The sequence below is a fragment of the Somniosus microcephalus genome, chromosome 3, assembly GCF_052327205.1.
Source record: "Somniosus microcephalus isolate GS21.2 chromosome 3, FLI_Smic_1.0, whole genome shotgun sequence".
NCBI lineage: Eukaryota > Metazoa > Chordata > Chondrichthyes > Squaliformes > Somniosidae > Somniosus > Somniosus microcephalus.
Window position 1 is genome coordinate 319042673 of NC_140989.1, and position 27323 is coordinate 319069995.

At 43.1% G+C, this 27323-nt stretch overlaps 1 protein-coding gene across 5 annotated transcripts in view; it reads right to left on the reverse strand.

Annotated features, from left to right (window-relative positions):
* The window catches only part of mast2 (microtubule associated serine/threonine kinase 2), a 518017-nt gene extending 491512 nt beyond the window's left edge, over positions 1–26505 (reverse strand). For 2 of the 5 annotated variants that reach the window (XM_085983016.1, XM_085983015.1), the window contains exons 1-2: positions 25839–26504; positions 792–942 (exon numbers count right to left, since the gene is read on the reverse strand). In XM_085983016.1, coding sequence (XP_085839142.1) covers positions 792–942; positions 25839–25979 — 292 coding nt within the window. In that variant the 5' untranslated portion in view covers positions 25980–26504. Of the gene's footprint in view, positions 1–791; positions 943–25838 lie in introns of all 5 variants that reach the window. The other 3 variants (XM_085983018.1, XM_085983017.1, XM_085983019.1) reach the window with 3 other exon arrangements.
* Positions 26506–27323: the final 818 nt, after the last annotated feature.

Consider the following 27323-nt stretch of genomic DNA (forward strand, 5'->3'; position numbering starts at 1 on the left):
AACTGGTCAGACCTGAATGGGACAGGTTTCTGGCTCACTCTCAGTTGTGGGAAGAGATGGTGTGGAGATGCCGGTGTTGGACTGGGGTGGACAAATGTAAGAAGTCACACAACACCAGGTTATAGTCCAACAGGGAAGAGAAGGAAGGAGGGTAAAGTGAAAATACTGAAATAGGATGTCAATAGGTGAAGAACAAAGATGAAATCTGAGCAGTTTACAAGTCACACGAATCTCACATTAGGTTGTAGGCTTAAAGTTGCTCCCATTTTAAAAAGAAAATACCATTAAAAAGTATAACAAACATTATATATAGAATTTAAAAAAAACAATGTTACATGGCATTGCTCAGCATTTTTGGACATTCAGCATGCTGCATATCATGAGGATGTGATGGTTCACACAAAAGGATTAGCTATTATGATGGTACAGGTACTACTGAAAATTTAAATATCAAAACATTCTGTGTCCAGTACATAATGTTTTAAAAATCAGTAGGAGTTGAAATCTGGTTGACATCAGACACCAAACCTCCCAAAAAGTTTGCTACAGTCATGAAACATACTTGACTACCTTAAGGAGAATTTATGTAATTTTCATCCTTGCTACTCTTCCTTTCCATTGGATTGATTGATACCAGAGTTTAAATATTAAATTACCGGCAAACTTTTGAGAAATAGCACCCTCAAGTTATCCCTCAGAATCAAGACTCCTGTTCATGGTCTACTTATTTGAATATCCACAACGCTAAAATCTTCCATTGACAATAAATAAGAAATAAGTCAACTCTTCACCTCCCAATGCACCACCAAAGCTCCCTCTTCGAAGTTTGACATCATCTTCATTAAACTGATGCTGGAGTTTAGAGACTTTTCCAGATGAACAGGTGAGGTCAGGATTACTCAGTTTCCTGAAGGGCAATGGAGAGGATCCAGAAAGCTCCGCCTGTAAAACAAAAAAACGACTCTCTTTAAAATTCCATTTTGCTCTTCCCAAGGTATTCTATTCAAACGTAGCTAAGTCAAGTCAATCATTGAAATATTAACCTATCTAAAACCCTGAACCCAGTTTATCCACAATATATTCAATCATACCTGGAAACCCCACTTGTGATTTGAAACATTTGAAATGCACTACCTGCCAAAACTACATCTTATCTTGGTGCAAAGTAGGATTTCTCTTTTTAAAAAAACACTGTTCCTACGTAAAGTGATCCTCACCATTTGTGCAGTTTGAACCAAATGTTTTCCAACACAAATTAATTACCGTAAGGAGGAAAAATCTCCTTGCCATGGAGCAAAAGGTTTTAGATCTGTTGCCCACAACGAGGAGTTTCAAATGTAGGCTGCAGTATCAGAGATAGGTGCAGGGCAGTTACCAGCCACTTCCCTCAAAGAACAGGGAAGGGATGCAATTTTGTCATAATCTATAATTCTGTATTTGACATACAGTAGGAATACACCAAAGGCAATTTCAATCACGTGGCATTGCTCATGGCAAGTCAGAGGAGACACCATTATAAAAATAGGGGCTATCACAAATTGAGGGTCCTACGATAGATATTCTCTCAGGTACAACAGTGCTAGTCACTCGTGTAAGAGGTCTGCCATCTTACATTTAAAAGGTGTGGCTCTGCTGCCCACCAATATAAAACTACACAAAAGGCTAATTTAAGGTATAACCATAATAACCCCATTATGATTTTAACTTTTGCACATGTGTTTCTTCATTCTCTTTGAAGATAAACTGAGAAACACTGGTCTAATGCAAATCATTAAGGTGTTTTACCTCTGTGCACGAACATACAGAGCAACAGTTATGATCATATGTACTTATTCCAATCAGTACAATTTGTCTTTGCGTAATAATAGAAAGTAATGAACACACATCAGTGGGTTGTCTTACTTGACTTTAAACAAAATAACTTCTAACTACTCCCCTCATGCTATTTCTATTTGAAACCTGACTGGCCTTGCAGTCTTTGCTGGACCTGACTATACTCGTTGAATTCAGTTTTCAAAAACTTGACTGGCTGCCTGTATCTATGCTTTTTATCTCATTGTGTTCATAACTAAAAGGAATCATTCACTTCTCAACACAACAGATGTGTCATATTTAGCAATTGCAGAAACAGGCTCATGAATTGCCTTTGAGGAAAAATAAATTCCATTAATATATTAATTAGTGTGTGTGAGAGTGAAAGTGAGTGAGAGCGTGAGAGAGTGCGAGCGAGGTCCACTACTCCTTTGGATACAGGAGGCATAATTTCAAGGTTTGCAGATGACACATTGCTTTGAAATGTAGTAAACAGTTAAGAGGACAGTAGCAGATTTCAGGAGAACATAGGCAGACTGCTGAAATGGATAGACACATGGGAAACGAAATTTCATGCAGCGAAGTGTGAGGTGATGCATTTTGGAAGGAAAAATGACGAGAGGCAGTATCAACTAAATGGTAGCATTTTAAAGGGGGTGCAGGAACTGAGATTCCTGGGGGTTCACATACACAAATCTTTGAAGGTGGCACGACAAATTGAGAAGGTTGTTAAAAAAAGCATAGGGGATCCTTGACTTTATAGAGGCATAGATCCTTCTATTCCTTAAATAACAACAGAAAATGCTGGAAAAACTCAGCAGGCCAGGCAACATCCGTGGAGAGAAAATAGAGTCGACGTTTCGGGTCTAACCCTTTTTCAAAACTATCGTCCTTCTATTCCTTTCTCCCTCACTTAATCTAGCTTCCCTTTAAATGTATCTATGTTATTCACCTCAACTATTCCATGTGGCAGCAAGTTTCACATTCACACCACTCTGAGTAAAGTTTCTCCGAAATTCCTTATTGGGTTTATTTGTGACTATCGTGTATTTATGACCCCTAGAACAAAGTCAATCAAAACAATATGTATACAAACAAATATAGCTGTGACTCACAGTGGGGTTCAAAGGTTGGTGTCCTGGACATTGCTTTTACCCCCTCGCACCCCCCGTTTGAAGACAATCTTCCAGGGTCAAAGGGCTGCTTATTATACAGCTGTCATCAGGAAGTGTTTCTGGCGAGATTAACCCAACGGCTTTGCGATTAACAATGTATCACCACATTAACGACCCTTTTTGAATCGTGTTGACTACAGAATGCCATTTCCAACCACACATACAGGGTGCTGTTTGCACCCAATTCAACAACAGACGTTCAAGTAAACCAAATCTGAAGTAATTGGCCCTCTCATATTAAAATGTATTTACTTGATTTGAATCGTGATGAAACACCCATTCGTCCCAGTCTCATGGAAGGGCATTCTGCCATTGGAACACCTGGCTCTTTCTGTGGCCTACTAAAAGCAGTAAGCTGGTTCAATGTGTTAGGGGTGCTTAATTTATGATGCTAATAGCATCACAGCATGAATTCACTGATATAAGGAACTGGCTTGGCTTCTGAATGGGGCAACTGCATTTCTTGGTATCACACCACTCACACCGCCACCAACAGAGCACAAATCCAAGACCTGTTCTTGCTCCACATGGCACAATTCAGAGAATTACATTTGGTTTTTACATAGAATGCACAACACACAAACAAGCCATTTGGCCCAACTGGTCGATGCCAGCGTTTATGCTCCACACAAGCCTCCTCCCACCCGTCGGCATAACCTTTGAGGCATCCCTCTATATTTCTTCAAACAAAATATATTAACATTGAATTTTTCATTAGAGGGATGTCAAAGCATCATGAAAAGTCAAGTATGACAGCTATATAAAAAAAAATGTATTCTGGGGCAAAAGCAAGTTTGGAACTGGTGGTACAGAAGAAAACAGTCCAAACAATTCAAGATTCCATGGCTCAAGACGTTAAACGTTGCTTAGTCATCATGCTCCTATGTGGATAAGCGGTTTCAGCACAAGCAAAAAACAATTAACACCAAAGAAACATCAATGACCAAGATAGGAAATGAAGATTTGTTAAAGAAAAGTTGAAGCCTGGTTAGCGAAAATTATCCTAGAGACTGAACTTTGACTAAAATGCACTGAAACAAGAAACCAGCAAGCATTTCTCTCAGGCTGCACAAACCATTTCTATTGAAACTAGGCTGAATACCACCCTCATTTCGCTGCTTTATAAAAAATGTTATCCTTCCAACACAAGCCTGGAAGGCACAGAACAAAACTGAAACATGAATTTCAGTCAACTTTTTGTTCAAAAAAATTCCAAGAAATTCAACCCCTTTTTTCACGTCCAAGCAAAAGACTGCAGCAGCATTCATAAACCAACATAATTATTTCCCTAAACTATTTGAATAAACATAAAAATTGTACTTTCAATGGATTCCAAAATTTAATTCTAAAATATTCAGCCCTCAGCTATGAAATACTGCATGTGCTTCCAGGATAGAGGAACACTCACAGGACTGAGTACAGTATAAGGTGCTGAACATTACAGTGCAGCATTATGAATGCATCCTCATTTTAACCACGTTTCACAAGCAATGCAGATCGGAGGTTTACCGGGCCTGGAACAAAATACAGATTTAATCTTCTCACTCTTTCGTGCTTTGTTAAATGAGACAGACACAGTCCGGGTTCAAGACATAGAACAGAAAGCATACATGTTTTGAAAGCTACAAGGAAACATTCATTGCTCAGGAAAGTTAATTTTCCAGACTATAACTCAAAATGCAGCATTTACCTTTGGAAATTAAATCTGTAAAACAAATTATAACAAGTACTTAATGCATCAACACAACTATTGTACCAAAAGACAGTTTCTAATAATATTGCTCGAAGACACCAGAAAGTCTTGATATTTACTATTTAAGAGGTTATAACCAGACTAGATTGCTCTAAAAGCTTTAGGATTCTAAGTGGTCTGCCATGCATTTTCTTCCTCATACATTTTAACAAATTTTAATATTACTTCTACTGCTGCAGCAGCAGGGGTCTCAAGGATATTAAAGCAAAAAAAAAAGTTACCTGTTTCATTTTATATCCGTCACGCTTATTTCCTTTGAGTAATGAAAATCATTCACATAATGTGCTGCAGAGCTGCTGTTCCCTGCTTTGTTAGTTTTACACCAGTGCAGTAACCGCCAACATATGCATGCACTAGATCAATGTCATATTATCAGCAGCAGTGCCGAGCATCACATCTGGTATCAGGGATTAAAGAATCAAAAACACGATACAGTACTGCTGCACTGCCTCCATCATAAACGGCTCCCTCGGCGCTAATCAGCTCTTACTTGAAATGCTTCTCCCACTATGCTGTTCACAGACACAGCACAAAACCAGTACAGCTAAAAAGGAGCAGCAATGTCCATTGATTAAAAACCCACAATAAAAATAAAAGGTGACAAACATTAGTTTTCCTGGGGCTCAATTTCTAAAGCATGCAGATGCAGTCTTCCCGTGAACCCTGCAAGCAGGGATTCTGATTTGCTCGTTCAGTACTTCAGTTGCCAACATAATTTGTCTTCAGGTCAATAACAAAATAAATCAAATGTCCATCAGGTAGAGAAAGGTTATGCATTTGTCAAGAGGCAAACTCAGTGGCTTGCACATTTATTTTGCAGCAGCTGCTCAATCAGTACAGTCATGTTGACATCAGTATTTTGTTATAAATTAAGCAATGCCATTAACGAGCACGTTGATCTGAACAGCTATACTGTATAATATTACTCCACAAACAGAAAAATGCATGAACAAGCTTGCTTGCAAATTACTTTGTTCAATTTTCAGGGTGGCTCACTAAGCAGTTAATATTTTCAGTTGTCATGCCAGCACCATTTTCAACCACCATGACCAAACGAAAAGAAAGGTCTTGCGTTATATAGTGCCTTTCACGACCTCGAGATGTGCCAAAGCGCTTTACTGCCAATGAAGTACTTTTTGACGTGTAGTCACTGTTGTAATGTAGAGAAACACAGCAGACAATTTATGTGCAGCAAGCTCCCACAAACAGCACTAAAATACATAACCAGATAATCTGTTTTAGTGATGTTGGTTGAGGGATAAATATTGGCCAGGACACCGAAGAACTCCCGTGTTTTTCTTCAAATAGTGCCATAGAATCTTCTACATTCACCTATGAGGGCAGACAGGCCTTGGTTTAACGTCTCGTCCAACAGCACCGGCACTCCTCAGTACTGCATTACGTGCTCAAGTCCCTAGAGTTGGCCTTGAACCGATGACCTTCTGACTCAGATGCGCGAGTGCTACCACTGAGCCAAGGCTGGCACTACAGTCTCTTTAGCCTAGATATGGTCAGTTTGATATTGTCACTAGGATTGAGGCCATCTGTTTTACTGCCTCTGCTGTCTCTTCCCATTCCGCTTGCCCATCACACCAAACCTCCCCCAGGTTCACTCCTAATCCAGTGTCCTTCTTTAGTTTCTCTCCTATCTCATTATGTCCTCTCCACGTTCAGCTTGCCCACGAGACCCACCTCCTGCTCCCTTGACCCCATTCCCACTAAAACTGCTGACCATCCACCTTCCCTTCCTGTTCCTCATGCTAGATACTATTCTCTTCCCTTCCAAAACTGCCGTCATCACCCGCCACAATCAAACCTATCCTCGATCCCTGTATCCTTGCAACATATTGTCACCTCCCAAATCGATGCCCATCATGTTTGAATCTTTCCAATCAGGTTTCCATCCTGCCACAGCACTAAAACAACAACATCATTGCATTTAGATCGTGCCATTAAGAAAGAAAACTATCCCTCGGCACTTCAGAGGAATAATCAGACAAAAATGAACACAGAGACAAAGGAAATGATAATTGCGAGCAGTGACCAAAAGTTTGGTCAAAGAGGTTGTTTATAAAAGGAGGAAGGTTTTAAGGAGGAATTGGTCCTAATTGCAGTCACAAATGACATCCATTGTGATGGTGGTGCATTTTCCATGCTCAACCTTCTCAATCTCTCTGCAGCCTTTGAGAACATTGTTCTCATGAACAAATTTTAAGACAGACAGACGACCACACCATCCTCCTCCACTGTCCAGCTAAGGGGGCTATCCTCACTTGGTTCCACTCCCCACCAGCCACTTTCTCGGATTGAACCAGACTGTTCGCAACCTTGTAATCCTATTCAACTCAGAGTTAAGCTTCTCTTATCCTCTCCATCACAAAAACTGTCTACTTTCACCTATTTAGCATCACTTTCCTCCGCCCTGCCTTATCCCAGTTGCTGTTGAAACTCTCATCCCCATCTTGGTTACCTCCAGACTCAGCTATTTCTATGCTCTGCTGTTCAGCTTCCCATTCTTCATCCTCAGCGAACTTCAGCACATCCAAAACCCTGCTGTCCATATCCTATCCCACACGCACCTATCACTCCGAGCCTTCTGACCTACATCGGCACCCGGTTAAGCAACACCTCAATTTTAAAATTCTCATCCTTATTTTCAAATCACTCCACGGCCTTGCCCCTCCCTACCTCTAACCTCCTCCAACCCTACAACCTTCAGAGATCTCTGCGCTCCTCCAATTCTGGCCTCTTGCACATCCACCATTGGCAGCCGTGCCTTCAGCTGTATAGGACCCAAGCTCTGGAATTTCCTCCTTAAGCCGCTATCTCTTTCCTCTTTTAAGGCGCTCCTTAAAACCTACCTCTTTGACCAAGCCTGTCCTAGTATCTCCTTCTGTGGCTCGGTGTCAAACTTTGTTCGATAACACTCCTGTAAAGTGCCTTGGGATGTTTTGCTACATTAAAAAGGTGCTATATAAAACAAGTTGTTGTTACTGTATAAGGATCCAAATCTGCTTTTGAAAACCACAACCCACCTGATACTACATTATTTCAATCATTTGTAGTGACCACTTTAGTTACAGTTCCTCACTGTTGTCTCAGGTTTAATACTGAATACGTGCATGATCTAGCAAATGAATGGATAATAGCATGACTGCTAACTGCCCTTGGAACAAAACAAATGACTAAGATTCTCATCAGCAAGTCAGTGAGGAGGGGCTGAGCAACTATCTAATCAACTGTTTTTTTTAAATGTGATATATACATGGTGACTCATGGAATCAGGAATATACATCCGGGATCACTATATATCAATAAATATACTAATCAGTCAGTCAGTTATAGTAATCATTTGGTCTACTAGTCAAATCACTGCATTAGGATTCCACTGTATTGCCTATTTTTCCACAGAAATTCTGCACATGTAATTTCATGAAAATATATATATTTTTTGCTTTGTATAAAAATATTTAATTAACTTGTGCTAAACAAGTCCCAGACCACAACATTGCTTGCCTTAAAAGCAATGTACTGCCTGCCTACTTTCCCCTCTATTCATCTGACACAAAGGCTGGAATTTTAACAGGAAAGAATGAGTGGGTTTGGGAGTGGGTGGGTGGTTGGTTAAATGCGCTGAAATTGACAGCGCGTCGGGACACCGACTTCATCCCGCCGGCTTCCGCATTTAACTTGAGCACATTTGGCTGCGTGAGAAATCACCTCGGGAGAGGCGGGTTACCAATTTAAAGCTAGTTAAGCGGGTATTAAGAGCCTTTTTTACATGGGTTTTCAAGTTTAACTGTGTGCTTGTAGGTTGCCCGGGCCTCCTGGACCTCACCAGTGAAAGCAAGGCGAAAGTACAGCGGCTATTGAGGGGGCTCAACAAATGACAGGCATATAATCCCATAAGTACGGAGACCTCACACCTGCTTCCTTGCCCAAGGGAAAAGCTTTTGCTCACAGCACTTGTTCTGAGAGTTTGCTTTCAGTACTTTGCAGGTGATTTCTACAAACTTTGGAGTTCACTCTCATTACATTGGAGGATTGCACTTTACGTCAGTCATATATCAGATCAGCATGGGTGCCACACATGCTGTTTCACCTTCGACCTCAGATGACCACCAGCAGCAACAGCACCAGCCTTCTCCGCACCAACCTGCTGCTCCACAGGAGGGGATGAGCACAGGAGTGCATCTCGCAGGAGGTAATACCCCCAGCACAGGGTATATAGGCAGAGGATCAACTTCCTAGACATGGCTGAACACCAGTGCCTCAGGCTATCACGTCAGATTGTGGGGCAGACATTTGTCGCCTGCTTGAACAAGACCTGCTGCCAAGTGGACATGAGTTACCAGTGGCTGTCAAAGTGACCACCCTCAACTTCTTTACCTCAGGCTCCTTCCCGGGTACTGCAGGAGGTATTTGCAGGATTTCGCAGCCGGCCACCCACAAATGCCATGTTTGCCAGGGCAGGCAGTTATGTACATTTGCCACCTATGAAGCCAGTCGGAATGAGCGGGTGCTTGAGTTTGTGGCTCTGGCTGGCTTCCCACTGCATATGTGGCCATCAAGGCACCCGCACATCACCCAGGAGTGTTGGTGAACCATAAGGGCGTCCACTCCATCAACGTGCAGCTCACCCGCAACCACAAAAAGATAGTCATGCAGGTGTGTGCCAGATTCCCAGGGAGCTGCCATGATTCATTCATCCTGCGCCAGTCCACCCTCCCTCAGCTCTTCGAACCAGACTTACCGGCTGGCTGCTTGGAGGCAAGGGCTATCCAATGAAGACGTGGCTGATGACACCCTTGAGACCACCAAACAATGAGACCGAAGAGCGGTACAATCAAAGCCAGATGACGACAAGATATGTTAAGCAATCGGGATGCTGAAGATGTGCTTCAAATGCCTGCACAGATCTGGAGGAGCCCTTCAATACGCACCAGCCAGGGTCTCCAGATTGATAACGCAGTGAGGATTGGAACTGCAGGAGGAGCAAGGTGCAGAGCACAGAGCCTCTTCAAAGGAGGAGGAGAAACTTGATGTGGACATGGCACCAGCAGTGGCACACACTGCTGCCCGGGATGGCCTCATAATGGTACTATTTAGTTTGGTTGCACCAGTGCACCCATCTGGCACCCAGATGCTGAACCCACTTTCCACTATTCAAAAAAGGTGGTAGAGAGAAAACGGGGAATTACAGACCGGTAAGCCTGACATCGGTAGTGGGGAAAATGCTAGAGTCCATTATAAAGGATGTAATAGCAGAGCACTTGGAAAACAGTGCCGATCCGGTCACTGTTTTCCAAGTGCGCTGCTATTACATCTTTTATAATGGACTCTAGCATTTTCCCCACTACCGATGTCCAGCTTACTGGTCTATAATTCCCATTTTTCTCTCTACCACCCTTCTTAAATAGTGGGGTTACATTAGCTATCCTCCAATCCATGGGAACTGTTCGAGTCTATAGAATTTTGGAAGATGACCAGCAATGCATCTACTATTTCTAGGGCCACTTCCTTAAGTACCATAGGATGTAGATTATCAGGCCCTGGGGATTTATCGGCTTTCAATCCAGTCAATTTCCCTAACCCCATTTCCCTACAAATACTGATTTCATTCAGTTCCTCCCTCTCATTAGGCCTTATGTTCCCTGACATCTCTGGGAGGTTATTGGTGTCCTCCTTCGTGAAGACAGAACCAAAGTATGTATTTAATTGGTCTGCCATTTCTTTGTTCCCCATTATAAATTCCCCTGATTTTGACTGCAAGGGACCTACGCTTGACTTCACCAATCTTTTTCTCCACATATATATCGAAGCTTTTACAGTCAGTTTTTATGTTCCCTGCAAGCTTTCTCTCAATCTATTTTCCCCCTCTTAATTAATCCCTTTGTCCTCCTTTGCTGAATCCTAAACTGCTCCCAATCCTCAGGTTTGCTGCTTTTTCTGGCCAAATTATATGTCCTCTCCTTGGATCTTATGCTATCCCTAATTTCCCTTGTTAGCCACGGTTGAGTCACCTTTTCTGTTTTATTTTTATGCCAAACAGGGATGAACAAATTCTGTAGTTCATCCATGCGATCTTTAAATGTTTGCCATTGCCTATCCACTGTCAACCCTTTAAGTAACGTTCCCCAATCCAAACTAGCCAACTCGTGCCTCATACCATCGTAGTTTCCTTTATTTAAATTCAGGACCCTAGTCTGAGTCAACTACTTCACTCTCTGTACTGGTCTTGCTAGACGTGCTCCTATCTAGTTATCCAGCCAGCTAAACACTCATTCAAATAATTCCTCAACAAGCGGGTTTGCTGTTTTGAAGCTTTACTTGAATAAATTTGTGAAACTGTAAACAAAGACAAAGTATGTTTTGTACATAGAACTGAGTACTATACATTAGATGTTACATAAGATATAAACATATTTATAACAACAGAATAGACTAATTGTATAACGAAATAGCACTTGAGCTAAACTTCTGCAGCTAACAACTAATAACTTCTTATAAACAAAGTATTATCAAATACTACACTGACAAAGTTGCTATCATGTTAACAAACAAAGATACTCACAGACATTGCGTCCTGGCTAGCATATAAGATGAGATGGCACAGGATTGAGAATCCCTCATGTCAGATTCTCCATAACTTCATTAAAATGGAGTGTGTTCTGGACTTATTACATGCAGATAGCACCCTCTAGTGGTAGTTAGTGTATAGCGGTGTTAGTATACTGCAATAGGTCATTTGACCTTGTTTCTGTTTGACCCCGGAAGTAGTATTCCAGGAAGAACCTGGCAGAAATCACAGAAACCCCACAGTGCAGATAGAGGCCATAAAGGTGGCATAGTGGTTAGCACTGTTGCCTCACAGCACCAGGGACCCGGGTTCGAATCCGGCCTCGGGTGACTGTGTGTGGAGTTTGCACATTCTCCCCGTGTTTGCGTGGGTTTCCTCCGGGTGCTCCGGTTTCCCCCCACGGTCCAAAGATGTGCGGGTTAGGTTGATTGGCTATGATAAATTGACCCTTAGTGTTAGGGGGATTAAATACATGGGGTTACGGGGATAGGGTGGGATATGTGTTGGTGTAGGGGATACGGGGATCGGGTGGGATATGTGTCGGTGCAGGCTCGATGGGCCGAAATGGCCTCTATCTGCACTGTGGGGTTTCTGTGATTTCTGTGATTTCTGCCAGGTTCTTCCTGGAATACTACTTCCGGGGTCAAACAGAAACAAGGTCAAATGACCTATTGCAGTATACTAACACCGCTATACACTAACTACCACTAGAGGGTGCTATCTGCATGTAATAAGTCCAGAACACACTCCATTTTAATGAAGGGGCCTCGCACAACAAGATTGCTAATTAATCCTTTCTCATTACATAATACCCAGTCTAAGATGGCCTGATCTCTAGTTAGTTCCTCGACATCTTGGTCCAGGAAACCATCCCATATACACTCCAGGAATTCCTCCTCCACAGTCTTGGATAGAAAACTGGTTGGCAGACAGGAAGCAGAGAGTTGGAATAAATGGGTCTTTTTCCAAGTGGCAGGCAGTGACTAGTGGGGTGGTGCTAGGACCCCAGCTATTCACAATGAGGGAACTAGATGTAATATCTCCAAGTTTGCAGACGACACAAAGCTGGGTGGGCGTGTGTGCTGTGAGGAGGATGCAGAGAAACTCCAGTACGATTTGGACAGGTTGGGTGATTATACTGCATTTGCCATGCATCTGCCCAATGTGAATAAATGCGAGGTTATCCACTTCGGTGGCAAAAACAGGAAGACAGATTATTATCTGAACGGCAATAGATTGGGAAAAGGGGAAGTGCAACCAGACCTGGGTGTCCTTGTGCACCAGTCGCAGGTGCAGCAGGCGGTTAAGGCGGCAAATGGTATGTTGGTCTTCATAGCGAGAGGATGAGTACAGGAGCAAGGAAGTCTTGCTGCAGTTGTACAGGGCCTTGGTGAGACCACACCTTCAGTATTGTGTGCAGTTTTGGTCACCTTATCTGAGGAAGGATGTTCTTGCCATGGGGAGTGCAGCCAAGATTCACCAGACTGATACCTGGGATGGCAGGAATGACGCATGAGGGGAGATTGGGTCAATTAGGCTTATATTCGCTGGAGTTTAGAAGAATGAGAGGGGATCGCATTGAAACTTATAAAATTCTAACAGGACTAGACAGACTGGATGCAGGAAGGATGTTTCCGATGGCGGGGGAGTCCAGAACCAGGGGTCACAGTCTAAGGATAAGGGGTAAGCCATTTAGGACTGAGATGAGGAGGAATTTCTTCATCCAGAGAGTGGTGAACCTGTGGAATTCTCTGCCACACAGGGCAGTTGAGGCCAATTCATTAAATATATTCAAGGAGGAGTTGGATATATTTCTTGAGGCTAAAGGGATCAAGGGATATGGGGTGAAAGCAGGGACAGGGTACTGAATTTGGAGGATCAGCCATGATCTCATTAAATGGCGGAGCAGGCTCGAGGGGCCGAATGGCCTACTCCTGCCTTCTATGTTTCTATCTCAGTCCTAAATGGCCCCCTAGTTCTAGACTCTCCAATCACGGGAAATAGCCTCTCAGCATCTACCCGGTCAAGCCCTCTAAGAATTTTATCTGTTTCCATGAGATCACCTCTTATTCTTCGAAACTCCAGAGAATATAGGCCCTATAAGTATATAGGACTATCTGCCGACTGCATTCTGGAATATCTTATTTACACTACACCGCACAACATAGGCATGTTACAGAGTAATGTGATAGCGGTGTTTAAAACTATGAAGGGATGGGACAGAGTAATACAAACAGACTGCTTCCAGTAGTTGAGAGATAAATAAACAGGACATAGCTATTCTCATTTTTGCCATGCCTACGTAACTTGAGTTTCCATGTCCATTGGCATGCGCATATTGGCTGCTGCTCTGGACCCGAACCCATTCTATCTTCTATCTTCCTATTTTCTTGCTCTTCTCTCTACCCTTCAGTACTCATCTCCTGTCTCCTCCCCTTCCTGTTACCCAGTCATGCCTCCTTTAGTTTCTCCTTAAAACCCGCCTCTTCGACCAAGTTTTTGGTCACCTGTCCGAATATCTCTTTCTTTGGCTTGGTGTCAACTTTTGTCTGATTACACTCCTGTGAAGCACCTTGGGATGTTTTGCTATGTTAAAGGCGTTATATAAATGTAAGCTGCTGTTATAAAGAACAAGGGACATGGATACAAGACTAAATACAAGAGATTCAGAACAGGGAGGAGAAGGAGAAGAAACGTGTGTTTTTTAAATAAAGAGGGTTGTGAAGTTGGGGCAGTTTCCATTACAATGGAGAGAACTTTGGGATCATTTGATGGAGGCATTTCAAATCGCGACGGGGCAGATCAGGGTAGGTAGATACAATCTGTTTCCAGTAGTTGAGGAGTCTAGAACAAGGGGACATAAAAGATTAAATATAAAAGATTTAGGACAGATAACAGAAGATTTATTTTATACTGAGGATTGAGGCGCTGTGGAATTCACTACCGCATTCAGAGTTACTGATTGAAGTAGAGACAGTGTCAACATTTAAGAACAGGTTAGATAGGTGGTTGAAACAAAGAGATAAAAGGGATATGGAACAAGACAGGCATATAGGAATAGGACTACCGACACTGACTGGCTGGACCGAACTGCCTTGTAATTTCAATGTTATTTTATGTGATTCATTGGAAACCATCATCAGATCTGGTTTGCACTGCACAAATTAGAAACTTTTAACATGGTAATTCAAGACATGCTGCCAACAAGCTGAATGATTACTAGTTTGTAGGTAAATCACAACTCTCAATTTTTTAACCCGAGGATAACAAACCAAATCCACAAGAACCTAAACACAGAAATTGTAGTTCAGAAACATGAGCATGAATTTGATTCAAGCAGATTTTTGGAAACCAAGCCTTCTAAATATTTGGTTTTGAAAAAAGTCGATACATTAGCCATTTATTCCAATGTTATGATCTCAAATATACACTTCTGGTGCCAATAAAAATGCCTCTGATCCTTAGAAGCATATGTACGCATCGATTCCGTTACCATGGTTGTTACATATAACTTTAAGCTATTCATGTATAGTCCAACAGTACTAATTTCAGAATATATTTTTCCAAAATTTAACGTCACACTACAACAATATTTCCAAAAATGTATAGTTACATTCTAAAATGGAGGTCTCATTAAGTCACAAAAGACAATTTTTAAATAAAAGTGCACAAATAATGAATTTGCTCCGAGCTAGATCTCCAGACACCACAACCCAAAGCCCCATTTTGTCTCACTCCATAAGAAATAACAATGGTTTCTGTGAAACAAAAAAAAGTGAATAAATAGAAGATAGCCACTAACAGATCAAATGAAGAAATTAGGAGTGGTGAGAACGTGGAGCTCGCTGTCACAAAGTGGTTGCAGCCGATAGCATTGACATTTAAAAGGAGGCTTAATGCATAAATGAGGGAGAAGGGAATAGAGGGATACAGGGGCAGGGTAAGCCTCTCTCTCCTCCTTGAAGATGCTCCTGAAAACTTACCTCTTTGACCAAGCTTTTGGTCACCTAATATCTCATGTGGCTCAGTTTGACAACACTCCAGTGTGCTATATAAATGCAAGTTCTTGTTGTTTTCGTAATAGACTGGGAGGAGGCTCATGTGGAGTATAAACACTAGAATAGACCAGCTGAGCCAAATACCTTTTTCTGTGCTGTAGATTCTATGCAGTTCTAGTAAATAACTTTAGGTTAACTTTTAATTGAGATCCAAAATGTTCAAGAATTAAAAATGTGGGTTTTTTTTTCTTCAAAACAAAACTTATTTTCCTCTAACTTTTTTCATGCAGTACATTGCTGACAACTTAAGAATCAGATGCTGAATTAAACAGGAAAGCCAAATAGTGCGGCTGGGTAAATTCCAACTCACACTGCATAATAACTTTGGGGATTCGGGTTTGAATCTATTCCAGACAAAGTCCTATCCATTTTAAGCCCCAACAGAAAAACATCATTTGGTAAAGGAGCTACCATTCACTTGTAAAGAGCATGTTCCTGTGCACGCTCAACATCGGCCATGATTTGAGACCTTCCTATCCTTAGCTCAGTTTAAAGCTAAAGATTTGTTTCTTCGGAATGTAGTAATCCTCATCCTAGCTGTACCAATACAGAAATGACTAGGGTTGGTAAGTACTTTCAGCTGCGACACACAGTGGATTGAAGCATCTTGTAAAAATAGGTTGATCTCCTACATCGTTTCTGATTTCATCAAATAAAGGAATCCAAAACAGCCCCACGTTTAGCATTGTCTATACTTGTTTCGAAAGAGCTTTATTGCCCACTATCACAAAAAGTAAAAGTAACAACAGTGAAGACTTTTGGGCAAAGTTATGAACTGTCACATTTGTTCAACAACTTACGTTTACACAACACACCTTTAATGGAGAAAACTTCACAAGATGTTTCACAGAGGTGATAAAGCACATCGAGCAGTACCAGGAGACCATTTATTGGACGTGACCAAAGTAATGGTCCAAGAGGGAGGTTATGAGGACGTTTTTGCAGATGGGTAGAGGGGTGGAAGAGTTAAAGGAAAAGGTTCCAGAGGGTAGCGCCAAGGAAAGGAGGCTAGAAAAGAGATGCACATGTATTAAGATACAGAGAAGAGTAACAAAAATGATTCTAAACACAAGAGGGATAAACTATGAAGAAAAGTTAAAAAGTGCCCAATCTTTATAGCCTGGAGAAGAAGTGACTAATTAAGAGGGAAAACCTTGTTTGTGTATAAAATATTAAATGGCACAGAAAAAGTAAATCCATAATATTAAAATAAGGCAGGATATACCAAGAGTGAGAAATAAATTTAACTCAACAAAAAACTTCACGCAAAGCGCGATAAATGACTGGAATAATCCGCCAAGCAGAATAGTGGAGATGCAGACATTAGGGGAGTTCAAAATGTACTTGGATGCTTGGCTGAGAGAGAGTTAGGATACTAGAGTGATCAGCATCAATGGGCTAAATGGCTTTTTACCTCTGAATTCCCCTATGTTCTCTGGTATTTTTAGCATGTACCATTCTGAGAAAGGTGCTTGAAGTAAAACAGGTTGCTATTCAACCAGAACTGTGAGATAAGTCTAATCTAGAAAGAAGTTTCAACTGCAGTGGCTCGGAGCCTATATCCGTAGAGTATAGCTCTAAAGAATATATTTTCATCTTGATACAAGATTATATTTACAGGACTCATTGCCACGTTTCCATTCCAAGCTGACAGTATAAAAACCAAGGTATTAATTAGGATGACACAGCAAGCATGAAAGATGTGGAGGTGATCTCCCACGCCAACATTCAAAAACTCAATTGTTTTGCACTGACCTACTCAAACATTTCTTGGATACCTGTCAGAATGGTCTTGTGCATGTCACTGTGCACATCACATTTACTCAATTGTCTCAAATCACCACCATCTGTTAAGTTAGCTATGCTGATTCACACCAAAAGAGAGACCAACTGGTCATTCGTTCATCAGATTACTGTTTGTGGAATCTTGTTGTGCACAAAATGACTGCCACATTTGCATGTGGGACACAGCAAGGTCCCACAAATATCAATGAGATAAATTACCAGTTAGTGTTTTTTGGTTGATTAAGGGATTGTCAGCCAAGACACCAATCTTCTTAGAATTAGTTTCAGAGGATCTTTTACATTCGGCTGAACAGACAGACCTCAATTTAATGTCTCAAATAAAAAATATCACCTCTTACAATGCAGCACACACTTAATACTGCACTGAAGTATCAGCTTAGATTAAGGGTTCAAGGCCGAGAATGGGATTTTCACCTGTGATCTTCTGACTCAGAAGCCAAATATTGCACAGATCATATTCTTGAAGCCCTGTATCTTTTAGCATCAGCACATTGTCCAATAGGATTACCATGGCATGGTCAAGTAATATCTTGCGTCAATCAAAATGAATGATGTGACTCACTGACACATTACAAAATATGTAAATGCTAATGAGATGACACTTTGAAACATAACCCCCTTCCTTAGGCAGTCCCTCAGAACCGAGGATGACTTGCTTCCACATTAAAAATGAGTTTGCAGGTGACTGATGAGTCCAATGCGGGACCTACAGTCCCCGTCACAGGTGGGGCAGACGGTGGTTGAAGGGGCGGGTGGGCGGGGTGCTTGGGTTGACGTGCGCTCCTTACGCTTGCTCCCGGCAAAGAGACTCGAGGTGTTCGGCGCCTTCCCGGACGCTTCTCCTCCACTTTGTGCGGTCTTGGGCCAGGGATTCCCAGGTGTCGGTGGGGATGTCACACTTTTTCAAGGAGGCTTTGAGGGTATCCTCGAAGCGTTTCCTCTGCCCACCTGGGGCTCTCTTGCCATGCTGGAGCTCCAAGTAGAGCGCTTGTTACACACTGCTCTGTTCCTTATTCAGCAAGTGGAGGCTGTTGTGCGAGAACTAGTGAAACCCTTTGGATTCAGCATCATCCTGCAATCAGGCCTCACATTGCCTAGAAGCCAGAGTGTGTCTTTACCTGCATAAAATATAGGTAAACGTAGTATGACCCAAGGATTGAACAGAGAACATACTACCATGTGATGTTCTCATCTTCAGGAGGAAAATATTCCCATCAAACCAAGGCTCTGGCTATAGAATCTTTCAGCAGAGTCAATTTGGCCCATCGTGCCTGCGCCGGATTTATAATCAACAGACTTAATATTAAACAGGTTAATAAACAGTATTCAGTGTGAAACAGTATGGGTGACGGTAATTACAAACTTTACTATCACATAGAATGTACAGCACAGAAACTGAACATTCAGCCCAACAGACCTGTGCTGATGTTTATGCTCCACATGAGCCTCCTCCCACCCCTCTTCACCTAACCCTATCAGCATATTTGCCACAGTATATACAAGAAACAATAAAGACAATTCTCCAAGGTATTTCCCAACATACATTGAATGTTGAAAACATGCTCATTTTTATGTGGCAAAACACCAACTTGGAGTCACTGCTAGCCCCATCAGATTCAGCCCCCACAGCCTCTCACTAAAATCTTCCACTCACAGGGCTGTCAGTCAAAGGCTGACAGCCAATCACTGACCCTGCCCCTGCCCCGTCTCACAGCTGCCAATCAAAATTATCACTCTCGGCTGGCTTGTACATTTATCTGCACCAGATAACCTGAACTACCTGTTTAAGAACCTGTGAAGACAAGTCAGGAAAAAAAGACACAAATAAACTAATTCTTTCAATTACATGGATCATCTGCCATTCAAACAGATGTGAATGTGAAAAAAGCCTCAAACTGCTCTTGGTCAGTAGCGCACGAGGCTTTCTCACCTGTGGGAACTTGTGCAGAAAGTGCCTGCCATGTTTGCCCACAAAATAGAGACTACACTTCCAAAGCAATTCCTTTGCTGCGAGGCACTTTGGAACACCTTGATGTCATGCAAGGTGCTGTAGAACTGGTTTCTTCCTATTTTCCAGCTCAGGCACTTCACTATAAATCATCTAACACTGCAGGGAGGCTCCCCACAACAAATGTAAATCTGACGACTCAGACAAACAAACAATGAAAATGAATAAGCACATGCACTAGGAAATGGATGCCTCAACGTTCTATATATTAATGGTAGGAATCCATAGGAATAAAATGGGAGACCTAAATGTTCTTGCTGGGATGGGAGGCTAAAGTACCAGTGCCATCAGAAACTTGGCTCAAAAATGTCACAGGTTGGGTAAATGTACAGGGATACAGATTACTAACAACTGAAATTGCGTGGAAGTGATATATTTTAAATTCAGCAAGGTTTTGATGCCGTGCCACACAACTGCTTAGTCCACGAGGTAGGAAGGTACACAATAGCAGACCAGCTTCTGAGGTAGGTCAAAGACTGATTAAACCAGAGAAAGCAAAGGGTAGCTGTGAATGGAGCTGCAGGGCTGGCTACTCAGTTTCTCTCTATCGCCCAAAAGAAGTTTTCGAATGATTCAGCAGCCGTCACCGAGGTTGCTGTCGAGAAGCAAACAGCACTGGTCATGTGGTACAGATCTGCTAAACAGGTTCAACGTAGAGAAAAAAAGTGCAGCCAAGATGTAAAGTTTAGAGATTAAAGAATAACTTGACCTTTTATAATTTAAAGAGGCAATAATATTTTTGCTGATCTGCAGTCTTCATATTTATTGGCTACATTTAAAACATGAAAACAACAGCAGCGTCTACTTCTTAAGCATTTGCCGAGAATGATCACAATTGATCTTCCACATTACAACAGTGACTCCACTTCAAAAGTACTTCATTGGCTGTAAAGTGCTTTGAGACGTCCGGTCGTCATGAAAGGCGCTATATAAATGCAAGTCTTTCTTTCTTTTGAGTGCTGTCACGCAGGTTTATCAACCCCTCAACAACAGCTTGCATTTATATAGCACCTTTAACTTAGTAAAGCGTCCCAAGGCACTTCACACAAGCGTTAGCAAACAAAATTTGACACGAGCCACATAAGGAGATAAAGAAAGATGACCGAGATTGGCCAAAGAGGTAGGTTTTAAGGAGCATCTTAAAACGAGTAGCGGGGGGGGGGGGGGGGGGGGGGGGAGGGTGCAGAAAATTCCAAAGCTTAGGGCCTAGGCAACAGAAGGCATGGTCGCCGGTAGTGGAGCGATGAAAATCATGGATGCACAAGGGGCCAGAATTGGAGGAGCGCAGAGATTTCAGAGGGTTGTAGGACTGGAGGAGGTTACAGAGATAGGATGGGGTGAGGCCATGGAGGGATTTGAAAACAAGAATGAGAATGATAAAATCAAGGCATTGCCAGACTGGGAGCCAATGTAGGTCAGAGAGCACAGGGGTGATGGACGAATGGGACTTGGTGCGAGTTAGGATACGGGCAGCAGAGTGTTGGATGAGCTCAAGTTTACTGAGGGTGCAAGGTGGGAGGTCAGTTAGGAGGGGGCTGGAATGCAATTATCTGACCATTTGCAATCGAAGGTGTGAAATATTTTGCCTGAGTGAAGCACTGGCTGATGCAGAATCTAAATACTTACTCAAGTGAATAGCCCATTCAAAGCTAGGAAACGTTTTCATTTACTATGTCCTTGAAAATGCAACACTGAATTAATGGAAAAAGAATCACATATGTGCATTTATCCAAAAATGCTGGAAACATAATGATCAGTCAGCATTTGTGGAGAGAACAGGTAAGTTACTATTTCAAGCCACAACCCTTCACCAGAATTGATCTGACCTCAGTTCTAATGAGGGCAAAAGCCTGAATGTTAACTTATCTGCTCTCTCGACAAATGCTGTCTGACCTGGTGTGTTTCTATCATTTTCTGCTTTTATCAAGATTTCCAGCATTTGCATTTTGCTTTTCACATACATTTAACCAATGCGCATTTAAGTGGGTTTATCTGCACTGAAGAATAAAAATTGAAAAAGGTAATAGATATGGAGAAGAACTCCCCAACAAAAGCTTTCCTTCTCTTAAGTACTATTGGAAGCAACTGGTCAGAAAATCCTTGGAGAATTCCAAGCCAAATATTGGAAACTATAAATGCCAGCCAGATGTTTTTAATGAGTGAAACACAAGTCCAGATTCCCCTGTTTAGCATATTGTCTGACACAGTATTTGTGCTACAGATATTGAAAACAATTCACAAGGCCAAGTGGTAATGTAGTCAACTTCCCCTAATTCAAGGTATCTGCCAATTTCAATTGAAATCGTGTAAAAAGCCTCCTGTTCTGTTCTATTAAAATTGCTTAATTCATACAATAACTAAAATGTATTCTGAGCAAATAAATGACTTCTAACAAAATGTGATTTTGAATTAACAGTAGACTGTATTTTAGCAAAAATTGTACAGTATAGATATCTCAATTAGCATTCGGTAACTATCCACGAGCAGAAGCTTGGGCCTTAAAGAATATACCGAATACTCCATAGTCAGAGCTAGGGGTTGCCTGCCTGCCCAATCAGCAGGGGACTAATACATGGTGCAGAGACACACAAGAGTGGGAGGGGGAGAAACTAAATGTACTTAAAATTAAAGGGCACACTCAACAAAACAAGATGTTACTGGGAGTAAACGTTCACAGAGTATTCAAGTATAGTTTCACAGCAAATGTATAAGTAACAGTTTAATTGAAAATATGAATACATTAAATACACTTCCAATACAGCTTCTTCAGATATATCCCTGCATGTGTAAACATATTCCTTTAAATGTTACCTTTTCTTAACTAAAACAATTTCTTACAACCATGTACACAAGTACTATCTCAGATTTACAAAGAAATGCTCCCCATTATTGTCCTGTTCTAAAACTACAATTGATTGCTTACAGAAACTTCGACTGTAACTCCGAATGCTGTCTCCCCACCTGAGAGTTATGTCATTCATTGTCAGCTTTTCTAGTGGCAATGTTTTGCTGGCACCATTTATGCCAAGCCTAATAAACTAAATGATCTCCAAGTCATTTAAGGAGCTGTGACATACTGTGACGTGTCGTGTTGTCAGATGATCTTCTTTTTTAATGTAGAGTAAGGGTATAATTATGCAACAGGGGTGCACATCCTGTCAGGTATGACAATTTACCTTGGTGTTCATAATAAAAATACCTCAAGGTCACATATTTCTTCAGATTGAACATGGAAACATATTAAAAATCTAGTCACACCACCCAAGTAGCTAGCTGGTACATCAACAGCACTTTCCCTGTAGGTTGCACACCAGGAATCCCACCCAAATATCTATCTCAGGTGACACAACCAAAAAAACCCGAGGCATTGACAAAGCAGGCCAGCACAGCAGTACATACTAATGCCACTGCCACTCCCTACTATGCTGTGCCATACATAGAAATATACTATGTGCAATGTACACCATGAATGTGACAAATGTTGTAACCAAAGAGCAATTGCTTTAAAAATATACATCAGTATCGGTTGTAGCAGAAACTTTCCCTGGTAGACAAAGTGTACACAGCACCACGTACTAAACAAGCTAGTCCAGGGACTGGGACTGGGAAGAAATGCCCATCAATGTGGACATTCTGTGCTTCATTGTGCATGCATCTCAAGAGTCATTGTTGAGTTTCTCCTCTCCTTGACATAGGATAATCAGGATGAAAACCAGTGTTAGGGACAAAAACATGTTCTAAAATTCAGAGTGTGCAGAAATACTACATTGCTAGCAATCATACAATTGAAATCTTTCTGTTGCTGCTATCTGTTCGTGAAATCCAGCCAGATAAGAACATTTGCAAATTACATATTTAGAACATTTTAAATTATATATTTAAAACAATCAAGCTGCCCCATCGTACATATTATTAAAATGATACATGTCGAAGAATTGTGGGCTACACAAAGAAAGTGAAGAAATGAGCCCTAAACAAAAGATGAAAGTTATTGGTTTTGCAAAAGCCACCAATGTGTAACACGTATTAGCCCGTAATTTGCAGTCAGCGGCGAAGCAAAGGCGTTCGTCACTGGCCCCAAAGAAAGCTTCTCTTTGTGCAGAGGGCTTCGGCTTCTCCGATGTGCAGTTGAAATCAGCATAGTTCAGTGGGTATTCCATAGCGCGAGCTGCTGTGACGGCAACAAGCTGTCTGAGCAGCCAATCGCAATGCAGAATTCTCACAGACAGGAAACTAGGAAGTGAAGAAGTGCTTTTATTCTGACTTTAAAAATGTATAAGAGCAAAACAAAGATTGGAGCTCTCACGTGGGGAAAAGGTAAACCTGGAGTAAATATGAACAATGTTCTAAAAATATTTAAGTTTCTTAAAAATTGTAATTTTTATTAAAATGGATAAATTTGACACTTCACAAAATTAAAATGAGTTTTTCAGGGCCCGAACATTTGTTTAGCAGGCAATACTCTGTTAAAACCCAGTTACATCTAGTCTAACAAGGCCTAACTTTTAATGGAGTATTTAACTGCGATATTACCGCGCAAAAGCCAAAGTTCTCTCAGTTTCACCGATTTCCCTGATTACACTGACTGCCGCCTATGGGGGGGGGGGGGGGTGGGGGTGGGGGGTGGGGGGCGGGCACAACGCAGCCTGTGTCGGAGCATTGAATGACTGACTGCAACTTCAGGATCTCCACATTAGGATGTGCATGCGCGAAATCCTGAAGTTGTGGTCAGTTTCAAAGGGGTAATGACAACAAGTATTTATATAGCGCCTTTAACGTAGTAAAACGTCCCACGGCGCTTCACAGGGTTATGATAAGCCAAATAATTGACACGAAGCCACATAAGAAGAAATTAGGGCAGATGACCAAACGCTTGGTCAAAGATTTAGGATTTAAGGAGTGTCTTAAGGAGGAAATAGAAGTAGAGAGGCAGAGAGGTTTAAGAAGGGAATTCCAGAGCTTAGGGCCTCGGCAACAGAAGGCACGGCCACCAATGGTTGAGCGATTATAATCAGGGATGCTCAGGAGGGCAGACTGGAGGAGTGCAGATATCTCGGGGGATTGTGAGGCTGGAAGAGATTACAGTAGGGAGGGGAGAGGCCATGGAGGGATTTGAAAACAAGGATGAGGATTTTGAAATCAAGGTGTTGCTTAACCAGGAGCCAATGTAGGTCAGCGAGCACAGGGGTGATGGATGAACGGGACTTGGTGCGAGTTAGCACACGGGCAGCCGAGTTTTGGATGACCTCAAGTTTAAGTAGGGTAGAATGTGCGAGGCCAGCCAGGAGTGCATTGGAAAAGTCAAGTCTAGAGGTAACAAAGGCATGGATGAGGGTTTCAGCAGCGGATGAGCTGAGGCAGAGACGGGCGATGTTACGGAGGAGGAAGTAGGCGGTCTTAGTTATGCCGTGGATATGTGGTTGGAAGCTCATGTCAGGGTCAAATATGACACCATGGTTGCAGACAGCGAGATTCAGCATCAGACAGATGTTAGGGAGAGGGATGAAGTTTGTGGCGGGGACCAAAACAATGGCTTCAGTCTTCCCAATACTTAATTTGAGAAAACGAACGCTGTTTGTTCGCTGTTATTGCCCACTGCAAATTCTGGGCCATTCTCTTCCTACAATTCAATTTCACACACACTTTTGGCCACTTTTATTGGAACTCAATAGTGTGCATGTAGTTTGAGATGATAACCTGCCACATAATGGGCTACAAATTGCAGTCAGAGACGTACCTCCGGAGTATGCCTCTGACCCGCGAAACAATTACCAAAGTACCTGCTGGCGCCCAGGCCTTGAGGCAGCGGGCAGCATAATGGCCCAAGATCCCAGGGATGCAGGCGGTTCAGAAGCGTACCTGGGATCACATGGGCCCAATCCTCCAATCAATAAGCAGAATTCCATTTCAATCATTTATGAAGGGAATCCCATAATGATATGCAATGGAATCCCAAAATCTAATAATTATACAATGTACAGAATTGGAATTTTATTCATAAGTACCTTCATTGCACCAACCTCAATAAAAATTTAATTGATAATTTTACACATTAAAACTGTAATCCAGGTCAATAGTTGCATAAACTCATTTAATATAGTGTTTGCTGTGGCTCAGTGGGTAGCACACTCGCCTCCGAGTCAGAAGGCTGTGGGTTCAAGTCCCACTCCAGGGACTTGAGCACATAAAGCTAGGCTGACATGCCAGTGTAGTGCTGAGGAAGTGCTGCACTGTCGGGGGTGCCGTCTTTCAGATGAGACGTTAAACCAAGGCCCCGCCTGCTCTCTCAGGTGGATGTAAAAGATCCCAAGGCACTATTTCGAGGAAGATCGGGGGAGTTATCCCCAGTGTCCGGGCCAATATTCATCCCTCAATCCACAAAGCAAAAACACATTATCTGGTCATTATCACATTGCTGTTTGTGGGAGCTTGCTGTGTGCAAATTGGCTGCCGCGTTTCCCACATTACAACAGTGGCTACACTCCAAAAGTACTTAATTGGCTGTAAAGCGCTCACAATGTGTTTATTATGGTTAGAAAATTAAGGACTGCAGGTAAACAACAAATCTAAAACCCATTTTATAAATGAGATTATGTAAAATTCACAGATTGCCCATAACCTCCACTTCCATCGATGATAAACTCACCCTTTCTTTCTGGGATTCGCTCCTTTGCCTCTGGTCCAGGCCAGGTTTAACTTTATTTCGTTCAGTTTGTTCATCCCGCACAAGCTGCTTAGAAGCTTTCTTTTTGCTCTTGAAGCCGATGTGCGCTCCAGATTTCTTCATTACTCAGCTGATGCCCAAATCCACACACATGCAGCAACAACACAGCCAAACAAAAACTGTCAGAGGTGAGTCTATTCTCCAGGTCGCAGCTGGTGGAGAAACAACATCCTTGAAAGGATGGTCCACGTTTAACTTTTCTTTTAAGAAGGATGAAAGGAAGGAAAAGGTTTGTGAATAAGCCTGTCGGTCGGGAGGGTGGAAGGAAGGAAGGACGTCCGCCTTCAGCGGGTGATGAGGCGCAGACACCCGGGCATCTTCCCCCGTGTCCAGGGCCGGGAGCCGCTCTCACTCCGGGACACAGCTGGAACTTAGAAAGAAGCCGCCTCTCGCTCACAGACTCCCTGCTGTGGTTAAAGCTCGGCTTGTTGCCTGGCCATGCCCAGGACCGGCTTCTGCTCGGGCTTCCCTCACTGCTCCTGCCCGCTGGGCTCGGACTTCACTCGCTGCTCCTGCCCGCTGGGCTCGGGCTTCACTCACTGCTCCTACCCACTGGGCTCGGGCTTCACTCACTGCTCCTGCCCACTGGGCTCGGGCTTCACTCACTGCTCCTGCCCACTGGGCTCGGGCTTCACTCACTGCTCCTGCCCACTGGGCTCGGGCTTCACTCACTGCTCCTGCCCACTGGGCTCGGGCTTCACTCACTGCTCCTGCCCGCTGGGCTCGGGCTTCACTCACTGCTCCTGCCCGCTGGGCTCGGGCTTCCCTCACTGCTCCTGCCCGCTGGGCTCGGGCTTCACTCACTGCTCCTGCCCGCTGGGCTCGGGCTTCACTCACTGCTCCTGCCCACGGGGCTCGGGCTTCACTCACTGCTCCTGCCCACGGGGCTCGGGCTTCACTCACTGCTCCTGCCCACTGGGCTCGGGCTTCACTCACTGCTCCTGCCCACTGGGCTCGGGCTTCACTCACTGCTCCTGCCCACTGGGCTCGGGCTTCACTCACTGCTCCTGCCCACTGGGCTCGGGCTTGGGCTTCACTCACTGCTACTGCCCGCTGGGCTCGGGCTTGGGCTTCACTCACTGCTCCTGCCCACTGGGCTCGGGCTTCAATCACTGCTCCTGCCCGCTGGGCTCGGGCTTCGCTCACTGCTCCTGCCCGCTGGGCTCGGGCTTCACTCACTGCTCCTGCCCGCTGGGCTCGGGCTTCACTCACTGCTCCTGCCCGCTGGGCTCGGGCTTGGGCTTCACTCACTGCTCCTGCCCACTGGGCTCGGGCTTCACTCACTGCTCCTGCCCGCTGAGCTCGGGCTTCACTCACTGCTCCTGCCCGCTGAGCTCGGGCTTCACTCACTGCTCCTGCCCGCTGGGCTCGGGCTTCACTCACTGCTCCTGCCCGCTGGGCTCGGGC